The sequence below is a fragment of the Thalassophryne amazonica genome, chromosome 13 (assembly GCF_902500255.1).
Source record: "Thalassophryne amazonica chromosome 13, fThaAma1.1, whole genome shotgun sequence".
In the NCBI taxonomy this organism is placed as follows: domain Eukaryota; kingdom Metazoa; phylum Chordata; class Actinopteri; order Batrachoidiformes; family Batrachoididae; genus Thalassophryne; species Thalassophryne amazonica.
The window spans coordinates 8,587,664-8,601,137 of record NC_047115.1 but is presented as its reverse complement, the minus strand read 5'-3'; the positions used below and the strand labels follow the sequence as shown (position 1 = coordinate 8,601,137).

The 13,474-nt window shown below is 40.6% G+C and overlaps 1 protein-coding gene across 2 annotated transcripts in view; it reads right to left on the bottom strand.

Annotated features, from left to right (window-relative positions):
• Window positions 1–2,136: 2,136 nt before the first annotated feature.
• gfra1a (gdnf family receptor alpha 1a) overlaps window positions 2,137–13,474 on the bottom strand; it is a 233,054-nt gene continuing 221,716 nt past the window's right edge. For both annotated transcript variants that reach the window (XM_034184864.1, XM_034184865.1), the window contains 2 exons: window positions 7,962–8,009; window positions 2,137–2,509 (listed from right to left, as the gene is read on the bottom strand). In XM_034184864.1, the coding sequence (XP_034040755.1) occupies window positions 2,360–2,509; window positions 7,962–8,009 (198 nt within the window). In that variant the 3' untranslated portion in view covers window positions 2,137–2,359. The remainder of the gene's footprint in view (window positions 2,510–7,961; window positions 8,010–13,474) is intronic.

Genomic DNA, 13,474 nt, shown 5'->3' with positions numbered 1-13,474 from the left:
GCCCAAGCTGTTAAACAATTTCTCAGTTACTCACTTGTTGAAAGCCATCAAAAGCCGCCTGAAGTTTACAAATGGTTTTCAACACGGAGGTGTTTTTCCTGTCGCGGTGCACACAGATTTGCCAAGTCGTCACGGAAACGACTCGCCGAATTTGCGCGCACGTCTTTCATTACAAAATATCCTTAAACAGTGGAATGTCCGCATAAAGTCCTCAGGCCGGCCTCTTCTGAATCTTCTCTGTTCTCTCACAATGTCCTGGGTGAATTAAGCCTTAAATTAGGATGTTTTCAGGTCGAAACAGGCCAACGACGGCGCCTGGAAGCGCTGCGCAACGTCCAGCTCCGTGGGAAGTCCTTACAGTGACAGAAACACCCCATAATCAGGATATGTCATTCAAAGCGCATATTAAACAAATATGTAGGACTGCTTTTTTGCATTTACGCAATATCTCTAAAATCAGAAAGGTCTTGTCTCAGAGTGATGCTGAAAAACTAATTCATGCATTTATTTCCACTAGGCTGGACTATTGTAATTCATTATTATCAGGTTGTCCTAAAAGTTCCCTAAAAAGCCTTCAGTTAATTCAAAATGCTGCAGCTAGAGTACTGACGGGGACTAGAAGGAGAGAGCATATCTCACCCATATTGGCCTCTCTTCATTGGCTTCCTGTTAATTCTAGAATAGAATTTAAAATTCTTCTTCTTACTTATAAGGTTTTGAATAATCAGGTCCCATCTTATCTTAGGGACCTCGTAGTACCATATCACCCCAATAGAGCGCTTCGCTCTCAGACTGCAGGCTTACTTGTAGTTCCTAGGGTTTGTAAGAGTAGAATGGGAGGCAGAGCCTTCAGCTTTCAGGCTCCTCTCCTGTGGAACCAGCTCCCAATTCAGATCAGGGAGACAGACACCCTCTCTACTTTTAAGATTAGGCTTAAAACTTTCCTTTTTGCTAAAGCTTATAGTTAGGGCTGGATCAGGTGACCCTGAACCATCCCTTAGTTATGCTGCTATAGACGTAGACTGCTGGGGGGTTCCCATGATGCACTGTTTCTTTCTGTTTTTGCTCTGTATGCACCACTCTGCATTTAATCATTAGTGATCGATCTCTGCTCCCCTCCACAGCATGTCTTTTTCCTGGTTCTCTCCCTCAGCCCCAACCAGTCCCAGCAGAAGACTGCCTCTCCCTGAGCCTGGTTCTGCTGGAGGTTTCTTCCTGTTAAAAGGGAGTTTTTCCTTCCCACTGTAGCCAAGTGCTTGCTCACAGGGGGTCGTTTTGACCGTTGGGGTTTTACATAATTATTGTATGGCCTTGCCTTACAATATAAAACGCCTTGGGGCAACTGTTTGTTGTGATTTGGCGCTATATAAAAAAAATTGATTGATTGATTGATAATCTCTCATCAGCCGTTAAACTTTTCACCGAAAACCAGCTTAATTTCTTGAATAGTGTCCACTCGGATATTCCTCACAGGTCCAGAAAAAAGGTTGATAAAGCAACGCGCGCCGTCCGCAGCGGCTATTCAGACAAAGAGATTCCGACGGGCGGGGTGGAGCACTCCTCACTCAAGGCCTGCCCACAGGCGAATGACGTCACCGACACGCGTGAAAAAACTCACGCATGCGCACGAGGGTTCAAGCATGTCTGACGTAAAAACATATGAATCAAATCCATTTATTTTTTGAAAAAAATAAAAAGGACCGCTTTTTTCATCACAGACCTCATATATTCTTGTGGATATAAAATAAGCTTGCCAAAGGGGGCGGGACTTCAGTTTACTATATCTGCTTGTACTTTTCAGTGTGTACAAATACAAAAATACCAGCTGATGGGAAAGACACAAACGACAGAGGACGACGAGTGATACAACATAGCCGTGACTGAACTGAATGTGACTTAAGCATCGATCCCACCAATAGCCTCAACACACAAACAGACACTGTGGAAAATGGAATAACAACTCTGAAAGTTTAGATTCATTTACAATGTGTGGAACCTCCCAAAAGCCACCGGCTGGGGTTTATAGGAACAAAGTTCTCAAAATATTTTTTCATTTTTGCCCAACTGAAGAACACAGAAGCTTAAAGTCCTTCATTTTAGACTAAAGCAGAGGGACACATGGCTAAACGGAGTCAATACGTAGAGTAGATAACTGCTTTAACACACAGCAAAACATCAAAGCTTCCCTCCGAAAATCATATAAAAAAATCTGAACAGGACTCAAAAGTGAAATAGAATCCAAATTAAAACAAAGGTACAACAGGTATTACTCAGAAGAGAGGATAGAAGTTTTCTTTTGCCTTTTCTTTTGTACAAACGTGTTTTGTCAGTCCATATTTGTTGCTGTGACGCAATGAGGCTACAAAGGGTCCAGTGATGACACGTACAGGCTGTAGTACCACAGCCAGACCAGCGGGAGCAGCAGCACACTGAGTCCTATGGGCCTTCTGGGCACAGCCGAGTTTCCTGGGATGGTGTTGGATGAACTTGGTCCATCTACCTGAGGGTCCTACAAGAGACAAATAAACTGTTTGAAATAGAAATGGTGACCTTTTGTTAATTTATTTTGTTCAACATTTTATATATATATATATATATATATATGAGGTCTGTTAGAAAAGTATCGGACCTTTTTATTTTTTGCAAAAACCTGATGGATTTGAATCACATGTGCTTGCATCAGCCAACCTTGAACCTTCATGCGCACGCCTGTCGATTGCATCATTTCCTGGTAAGATTCAGACGGCTTTCCTTGATGATCCTATAGGCATCACACAGATTAAGGAGCGGTACAACCGGTTTAAAGTCGTCCACACAATGGTGGAGAGCAAGCCGCGCTCCGGTCGGCCATCAACATGCTGAAATGATCAGATCATTCCAAAGTGAACACTGTGGTGATGTGGGACCGTTGTGTGATTATCCGAGAAATTGCAGAAGAGGTGGACATCAGCACTTTTTCGGTACATTCCACTGTGACAGAAGATTTGGCCATGAAAAGAGTGGCGGCGAAATTCATGCTGCTGATGCCGGTGGCGCAAAAGCGCCTCCGTGTTGGAAGTCTCACAGGACATGCTGTGACATGCCCACCTCTTCCACAATTTCTCGGATAATCACACGACTGAAAAGTCACCGAAAGCTGTCTGAATCTTCCGAATGGTTTCCACCTGGCTGTCACCAGTTTCTGGCAAAATTTGATGCAGTCGCGCTGCTCCAGTCGTTCCGTCTTTTTCCTTGAAATGAAAATCCGCGGAGCACAGTGCACACAAAGGCTGCTTACCAGAAAATGATGCAATCGACAGGAGTGGAAAAAGTTCATGCATGCGCACAAAGGTTCAACGTTGGCTCATGCAAACACACATGATTCAAATCCATCAGGTTTTCACAAAAAATAAAAAGGTCCAATACTTTTCTAACAGACCTCGTACATACATACATACAGACACACACACACACACACACAGTGAGGTCTGTAATTTGTATCGTAGGTACACTTCAACTGTGAGAGATAAAATCTAAAAATAAATTTCAGAAAGTCGATGTATGATTTTAAATAATTAATTTGCATTTTATTGCATGAAATAAGTATTTGATCACCTACCAACCAGCATGAATTCTGGCTCTCTCTTTACCTGTATTAATTGCACCTGTTTGAACTTGTTACCTGTATAAAAGACACCTGTTCATACACTCAATCAATCACACTCCAACCTGTCCACCATAGCCAAGACCGAAGAGCTGTCTAAGGACACCAGGGACAAAACTGCAGACTTGCACAAGGCTGGGATGGACTACAGGACAACAGGCAAGCAGCTTGGTAGAAGACAACAACTGCTGGAGCAATTCTTAGAAAACAAAAGAAACACAAGATGACCGTCAGTCTTCCTTGGTTTGGGGCTCCAGACAAGAGCTCACCTCTTGGGGTAAAGATGATTCTGAGAAAGCCCAGAACTACACAGGAGGACCTGGTCAATGACCTGAAGAGAGCTGGGACCACAGTCACAAAGATTACATTAGTAACACACAACGCCGTCATGGTTTAAAATCCTGCAGGCCACACAAGGTCCCCCTGTGAAGCCAGCACACATCCAGGCACATTTGAAGTTCACCAGTGACCATCTGAATCATCCAGAGGAGTCATGGGAGAAGGTCATGTGGTCAGATGAGACCAAAATTGAGCTTTTAAGTATCAGCTCCACTTACCATGTTTAGAGGATGAGAACAACCCCAAGAACACTGTCCCAACCGTGAAGCATGGGGGTGGAAACCTCATACTCTGGGGGTGCTTTTCTGCAAAGGGGACAGGACAACTGCACCGTATTGAAGGGAGGATGGACGGGGTCATGTATCGTGAGATTTTTACAAACAACTATCTTCCCTCAGTAAAAGCATTAAAGATGGGCCGTGGCCCGAAACACACAGCCTGGGCAACTAAGGAGGGGCTCTGTAAGAAGCATTTTAAGGTCCTGGAGTGGCCAAACTAGTCTCCAGACCTAAACTAAAGAGAAAATCTTTGGAGGGAGCTGAAACTCGAAACCTGAAAGATCTGAAGAAGATCTGTAGTATGGAAGAGTGGACCAAAATCCCTGCTGCAGTGTGCAAACTTGGAAACGTCTGACCTCTGTAACTGCAAATTAAGGTTTCTGCACCAAATATTAAGGGTTGTTTTTCTATTATATCAAATACTTATTTCATGCAATAAAATGCAAATTAATTATTTAAGAATCATACAATGTGATTTTCTGATATATATATTCTGTCTCTCACAGTTGAATTGTACCTACGATAACACTTACAGACCTCTCTATTCTTTGTAGGTGAGAAAACCTGCAAAACCGACAGTGGATCAAATACGTATTTGCCTCACTGTATATATCTTTGTAGCTTTGTAGGTCATATTTTAGCCTTATGATCTTTATACTGTCCTGTGTGGTGTCCCACCTTCAGGATGATCAACTGTACAGTTCTTAAAAAACAAACAAACAAACAAACACACACACACAAAAACAGCAAATTCTTTGCTACAGTAAAAGTACAACACAACAAGATCTGGCATCATCGATGTTGTTGGCAGGACACTGATGTTACAGGAAGCAAAATTTGTCCGTCTTCACAGCAGTATCTTTGATCGTCTGCAGTTCACTTCAGACCATCAAGTGAGCCAAAGTGCATCTCAAATGTTTTTATTATAACAGTTTGAGTTCTTTTGAACAATGGAACAGGTCTCAGCATCAGTATATCTACATTTTGGGTTTGTTAGTGAAGCATAGGGTGAGCTGCTGTCGATCACATTTTTACCCTCTCTTCCAGTCATAATTCAGTCTTCCAAGTCACAGTTCTTAGTGCCAAGTGTGCAAGACACTGAGCAGGAAGTGAAGAGTCCACTGCTCAAGGTTTGAGGTCGAATGACTGAATGTTAATTTATTATCAAAAAATCTGCAGAACTGTTTATTTCAAACAAAAATTACAAAAACAGATTTCCACACAGGTATTTAATTGCTTGATCATGGATAGTTTGTTTTTTTGTTTTTCTTATTTGCGTGTGATTGTAATTCATGCATGTGAATGTGGAGGACCACCAGCTCCCCCCAACCCCTCCCCCCGGGTGACGGCCCTGCTACCACAACAACATGCAACATGTGACTTATTTTCCCGTTTAATCCAATAAAATCACCTTGACAAACTTAAATTCATCCACGTTTTGTGAAAAAGCAAACCCGAGGGTTTTTTTTTTCTTTGTAATTACAATCCTGAGGTGAGAAGCAAAAAAAAAAAAAGTATATTTGCAGGCACATCCATCTGTTATACGTTTATAGCTTTACCGCAGGTCCTTGGCTAATAAAGCTGCAAGCTAACGGCGGGGTCATCTCACCCAGATCTGTCCCTGACTCTATTAAATGTGAGTCCAGTGCATAACAGTGCCTTATTATTGTACAATGACATTTACAGTGAACTTTAAAAGCCACCAGATAAGCAACAATCCTATTCCAGCCTCAAAGGAACTACAAAGAACATGAGTTTACAAAGGCAGCGTGAAGGACTGCCGCCATAATCACTGTCCGACGGAGGTCACACATGTCTAACAGCAGGGTCTGAGTGTGGGCTAAAAAAAAAAAAAGAAGTTCTTTCATGAAATGATGAAATTGCTTTATATTTAATTTGTCAGCTCAAGCTGGACTCAGAGATTTTTCAAAAACTTTACTTTCTCCAAACCCAGCATTCTTTGACTACTTTTCTTTTCTGGTTTTTCTGCACCACAAATAAACGTACAATTACCAAGTTTGAAACAACTCAATTCAAAGACTCCCTTTTGCTATTTGCTAATAAATCGATGTGTTATGTCGTCTATACGCAGCCTCAGAGAGACAGAGAGAGAAAAACAGGCCACATTTTCTGATATGGAGCACTCAAAATGCTACTGCATGTGCACGGTAAACAATTTGTTTGAATAATTATTTCCCACAGTTGGTACGTCTGTGCGCTGTGTCAAGTTGAGGTCACAAAGAGAGACACAGACATTACTGTTATGTGATTATGTTAGAAGACAGCTTTTGTTTTTGCGCAAAATATTTAAGAGGCAGCACGGTGGCTTAGTGGTTAGCACTGCTGCCTCACAGTGAGAAGGTTGTGGGTTCCATTCCCACCTGTGGCCTTTCTGTGTGGAGTTTGCATGTTCTCCCCATGTTTACACACTGCAAAAACCGATATCTAACAAAGAAAAAAAAGACTTGTTTAAAGAAAATTTGACTTAATTTTTTTTAGAAATACAAAAATAATCCCGTCAAGCATTTTTTTTAACATAATCTCACTTTTTCTTCATGTTTTTTCCAGCTATTATCAAGCTGTATTTAACCAGTAACAAGGAAAGTCAATGGATTTCAAATCATACAAGGAAAGGAACAAGAATGTTTTCTTTATTTTAAGACAGAGGTTAATCTTAAAATAAGAAGTCTGTCTAGTTTTAAGGCACATTTTGATTATTCACTGCCTAGACATTTTGCTAGTTGTGAGAATACGAATTTTTCTTTCCCCATTGGCAGATTTTGTTGCTTAATACAAGACAATTATGCTACATTTTGGATTATTTGGCTTATTTTGAAAGGAACGGATTTTGCAGCCTGTGGGTTTTCTCCGGATGCTCCCACATCCAAACAGGTGGACTGGAAACTTTAAATTGTCTGTAGGTGTTACTGTGTTCGTGTGTCTGTATGTGACCCCTTGACAGACTGGCGTCCTGTACCCCACCTCATGCCCTGTGACTGTTGGGATAGATTTAGTCTGATTTCAACCTGACACAGATGTTCAGTACCCGCTGTAGTTGTCCACCTCCAATGTCATGACCTTCGCTGCCTTTTCAAGCTCACAGGCAGACATTTTGTTTGCTATGTGGCGCTCTTGTTAACAGTGGCTGTCTCCGATCTCCAAGGGATAATCAAGGTTTTAAGCCTGACCCAGAAAAAGTAGGCTGTGGTTATCCATCTTTTGCATTCTGAGAAACCAACATTTCTCAAAATTGCACCCAGCGAATTAAAATGTCACACATTCTCAGAAAATATTGGTTTCTCATAATGCAAAAGCTTGAGAACCACACTCTACTTTTTCTGGATCCAAATCAAAGCTTCTCACCGCCCTTCGTATTCTACCTCAACGGTGTGATTGGTGGAGCAACTGACATAAACACATGTGAACATTCTCTCCAATCACCACTGAAGCTGGTGAGTACTTCAGAGTTATCATGAGCGTCTTGGTGGCTTCCCTCACTTGTATTGTTTTTGTAAACACTCAGTCACTGTTTGAGAAAATTGTAAGTTTGTCCTGAATTAGATACATTTGACTGTCAGCATTTATAATCCACTTATTATTTCTATCCCAAATCAGCAGCTTAACAATAATTGTGTTAACAACACTGGTGTCTGACCCAATAGGAGTTCAGGAATAAAGATCGAGAAACAAAATACACTTACCACACAAAAGACCCCGTCAACTGTTGAGTTTGACTTCAGTTTCTGAGCCTGTGGTGAACAAAAAACACTAAATTCAGTTTATTACAACTGAAAACTACCCAGAATAAGTATTTCTGCAGTACATGTCTGTACTAAGGCTGAAAGTACATCTTCTTACAACAGCAAAACAGATAAATACAAAAATAAAAGTCCCAACAATAAATCTTTAAATAGCAGCAAATACCAGTGTCATCACTTTGTGGAGGGGGTCGTCCCACACAGGAAGACCTGAAGGCTGCATCTACTCCTCCTTGTCTACCTTCACCCAGTTTTACACAATTACCCTAAAACTGCACCAGTTATTTTGGACAACAATTCAACACAACGTTCCAAAATGTTTTTAAACATCTTTGAAACTTTACAGATTGTTACCACTGTTCTATAACACTACTTTTACCACCAACTACACTTGTATCCAGTGTGTGTGTGTGTGTGTGTGTGTGTGTGTGTGTGTGTGTGTGTGTGTGTGTGTGTGTGTGTGTGTAGAGTTGGGATCCCACCATTCAACAATTATTTGGTGCTATAACCATGAATTGAACTGAAATAATGCTTTAATTCTCCTGTTATTTACAAATGTTTTGGACCTTTGGCAAAATTTGTAGGCTGTTCAGATAACATCAGTTTTACAGCAAAATCACGCAAAAGCAGAGACAAGCACCACATCTGGCATGAAGATTACTAAGGAAGTACTTAACAAATCTTGTTGGTTGGCCTTCTGAAAATCTGAGATGGCTGCAATTTTCAAAGGTGGGCACCAAACTTTGCTTTTTGCATAGAAACTCTCTCACAATGGATCTGTTTTACAGCATCAGTGACATCCAACGTGGCATCTAATTTCAAGATGGCTGTCAAATCAAACCCCAAATCTTTTTTTTTTCTCACCAAAAATGTTGTTTACTTATTCGTGTGACGTCAAATTGAAGGTCTTCAGCCATGACAGATTTCACTGTTCATGTTCCAACAACAAAGTTACAATCTTAGTGGCAAAAACTGGCAGTTGACCGCAAATATTACAAATAACGTAATACATTCAACACAAAACACCTTTTTAATTGGCTGACATGCAGTAGATTCAAGAGATGAGTACTTTCTAAAAACATTAATACTAAATGTAATAAACTTCACTTTCATTTGGTACATGAGCAAAATAAAAGATAATAAATAGTAATACCATAAATAAATAATATCACTTTAATTGATCAGATAGGAGCATTTCTATGCAAAAAGTGTTTTTTTTCACAACTTTTTTTTTAAAAATCAGTTTTCCATATCAAAAACACTGACATCATTAAATATGCATTTCTTACAAATTTGTAACCCTGTCCTCCACCTCATTAGGGTGGCATCCCCATAAACCCTTCTACATAAACATTCACATATCAATATGCAAACAGAACAACAAAATAATATATATACACACAAAACTTGATTTTTGACAGGTCAATTTATCTTGAATTTTCATGTGGCCGGCTTTCCAGATGTGCTCAGTAATATCAAGAGAATCACCATAAGAAATTTTTGTACTTATACCACCCAATATACATTTTTTTCCCATTATGTCCTCCACTTGATTGGACATCTGGTCTGTGATGGATCGATTCAGATTTCTCATATTGCGATCATGTCAGCTGATGTGCAGCGTTTAAACATCTTACAGTTTACGCCGATGTTCTCTAAAGCTACCGATTCAGAGTTTGGCTGCAGGTTAAAAGACAGAAATGTGATTGGAACACTAAGTGCACGAGCTGTGCACATGACACAATAATAAATGGCTCCACTACACAGAGACGTACATTCTCACTAAAAATAGGGGCATACAGGCTCCACGGTAAAACAGCAACATTCCTTTGTGGCTAAAGCTTAAAAACGCTTCTGTGGAAAGATGCTTATTAATCATTCAGTTTTCCAACCAACAATTTCAAACGTGGCAGCAAAAGAAAATCTCAGAGCTCCAACTAAACACAAGTCATGATGTTTCATGACGAGGTCCCATCTGTGTTTGGAGTTTAAATCATTTTAGCTTCTCCGACGACAAAAACAAAGGGTTCAGAGGTGCTAATGGTCACAACTGTCATTCTGAAGGCATATTGAGTCTTTTGCAAAAAAAAAAAAGAAAAAAGAAACATTTACAAATTTAAATTACACATCAATCTGAAACTCTCATTGTGTAATCCTCCATTTGCAAATGGAGCTCCATCTGTCGCTGCGCTTGCGAGATGTCGCCGATTTGTTTCAAAATGAGCAAATGTAGCTGTTTACAGTGTGGAAAAGGGATCTCGTGCCAAAAACGTTCTTTCAACATTTTGTCATACATACTCACATCTAAAACAAAGAGTATATCATACCAATGGATTTTTTTTTTTTGGTTGTTGCAATTTTTGGGGGGGAGGGGGGTTGTAGATGATGTTATAGTTTGTTTTTTACGTTTTGCATTAAAAACTGTTGGTATTTTTTTTCGTTAAAGCAAGAGTGTGTAGAATTTAATGTCATCTAGTGGTGAGGTTACATTAGATTAAATTAGATTAGATAGAACTTTGTTGATCCCTTGGGACGACTCCCTCAGGGAAACTGAGGTTCCAGCAGCATTGTATAGCAGCACACAGAGTATGAAAAGTGACAGTAAAAAAGAAAAACAGTTTGCAAACATAAATACCAGACATACTGATCGATACTGGTTTACTGGCTACTACTGTTCCTCTCCTTCCCATCCTCTGTCTTCCTGTTTAAAGTCCTTCCTGTACCAGTAGAGGCTTGCCTCTACTGGTGGTTGGCTCTCACTGTGGTATTGTATCACTTCCTGTTCCGGAGCACAGCGGTGTTTTGCTGTATCTGTTAGCTGTTTAATCTGCGCAGTTAGATTGATCTAGTTATCTAGATTACGATTTGTTTCACAGTGTAATCTTCACGTGCCTTAACTAAAGCACTCCCTCTGCTGAATCACCTCTAAATTATTTACACATTATTCACTTTGTGTGTTTTTAGGAATCCGCTAGCTTAGCGCAGCTACTAGCTCTTAGCCGATTTAGCATGGCAGCTTCTCCTGTCTCTCCTGCACTTTTCTGCTCTGGGTGTGAAATGTTTAGTTATTCCTCGGCCTCCTTTAGCAGTAATGGTACTTGTAATAAGTGTAGCTTATTCGTAGCTTTGGAGGCCAGGCTGGGCGAATTGGAGACTCGGCTCCGCACCGTGGAAAATTCTACAGCTAGCCAGGCCCCTGTAGTCGGTGCGGACCTAGGTAGCTTAGCCGCTGTTAGTTCCCTTCCAGCATATCCCGAGCAGCCGGGAAAGCAGGCCAACTGGGTGACTGTGAGGAGGCATTTCTAACCGTTTTTCCCCACTCGGCGACACACCCGCCGAGGATCAAACTCTGGTTATTGGCGACTCTGTTTTGCGAAATGTGAAGTTAGCGACACCAGCAACCATAGTCAATTGTCTTCCAGGGGCCAGAGCAGGCGACATTGAAGGAAATTTGAAACTGCTGGCTAAGGCTAAGCGTAAATTTGGTAAGATTGTAATTCATGTCGGCAGTAATGACACCCGGTTATGCCAATCAGAGGTCACTAAAATTAACATTGAATCGGTGTATAACTTTGCAAAAACAATGTCGGATTCTGTAGTTTTCTCTGGGCCCCTCCCCAATCACACCGGGAGTGACATGTTTAGCCGCATGTTCTCCTTGAATTGCTGGCTGTCTGAGTGGTGTCCAAAAAATGAGGTGGGCTTCATAGATAATTGGCAAAGCTTCTGGGGAAAATCTGGTCTTGTTAGGAGAGACGGCATCCATCCCACTTTGGATGGAGCAGCTCTCATTTCTAGAAATCTGGCCAATTTTCGTAAATCCTCCAAACCGTGACTATCCAGGGTTGGGACCAGGAAGCAGAGTTGTAGTCTTACACACCTCTCTGGAGCTTCTCTCCCCCTGCCATCCCCTCATTACCCCATCCCCGTAGAGACGGTGCCTGCTCCCAGACCACCAATAAGCAGCAAAAATCTATTTAAGCATAAAAATTCAAAAACAAAAAATAATATAGCACCTTCAACTGCACCACAGACTAAAACAGTTAAATGTGGTCTATTAAACATTAGATTTCTCTCTTCTAAGTCCCTGTTAGTAAATGATATAATAATTGATCAACATATTGATTTATTCTGCCTTACAGAAACCTGGTTACAGCAGGATGAATATGTTAGTTTAAATGAGTCAACACCCCCGAGTCACACTAACTGCCAGAATGCTCGTAGCATGGGCCGAGGCGGAGGATTAGCAGCAATCTTCCATTCCAGCTTATTAATTAATCAAAAACCCAGACAGAGCTTTAATTCATTTGAAAGCTTGACTCTTAGTCTTGTCCATCCAAATTGGAAGTCCCAAAAACCAGTTTTATTTGTTGTTATCTATCATCCACCTGGTCGTTACTGTGAGTTTCTCTGTGAATTTTCAGAACTTTTGTCTGACTTAGTGCTTAGCTCAGATAAGATAATTATAGTGGACGATTTTAACATCCACACAGATGCTGAGAATGACAGCCACAACACTGCATTTAATCTATTATTAGACTCAATTGGCTTTGCTCAAAATGTAAATGAGTCCACCCACCACTTTAATCATATCTTAGATCTTGTTCTGACTTATGGTATGGAAAATGAAGACTTAACAGTATTCCCTGAAAACTCCCTTCTGTCTGATCATTTCTTAATAACATTTACATTTACTCTGATGGACTACCCAGCAGTGGGGAATAAGTTTCATTACACTAGAAAGCGCTGTAACTAGGTTTAAGGATATGATTCCTTCTTTATGTTCTCTAATGCCATATACCAACACAGTGCAGAGTAGCTACCTAAACTCTGTAAGTGAGATAGAGTATCTCATCAATAGTGTTACATCCTCATTGAAGACAACTTTGGATGCTGTAGCTCCTCTGAAAAAGAGAGCTTTAAATCAGAAGTGCCTGACTCTGTGGTATAACTCACAAACTCGCAGCTTAAAGCAGATAACCCGTAAGTTGGAGAGGAAATGGCATCTCACTAATTTAGAAGATCTTCACTTAGCCTGGAAAAAGAGTCTGTTGCTCTATAAAAAAGCCCTCCGTAAAGCTAGGACATCTTACTACTCATCACTAACTGAAGAAAATAAGAACAACCCCAGGTTTCTTTTCAGCACTGTAGCCAGGCTGACAAAGAGTCAGAGCGTTATTGAGCCGAGTATTCCTTTAACTTTAACTAGTAATGACTTCATGACTTTCTTTGCTAATAAAATTTTGAATATTAGAGAAAAAATTACTCATAACCATCCCAAAGACGTATCATTATCTTTGGCTGCTTTCAGTGATGCCGGTATTTGGTTAGACTCTTTCTCTCCGATTGTTCTGTCTGAGTTATTTTCATTAGTTATTTCCTCCAAACCATCAACATGTCTATTAGACCCCATTCCTACCAGGCTGCTCAAGGAAGCCCTACCATTAATTAATGCT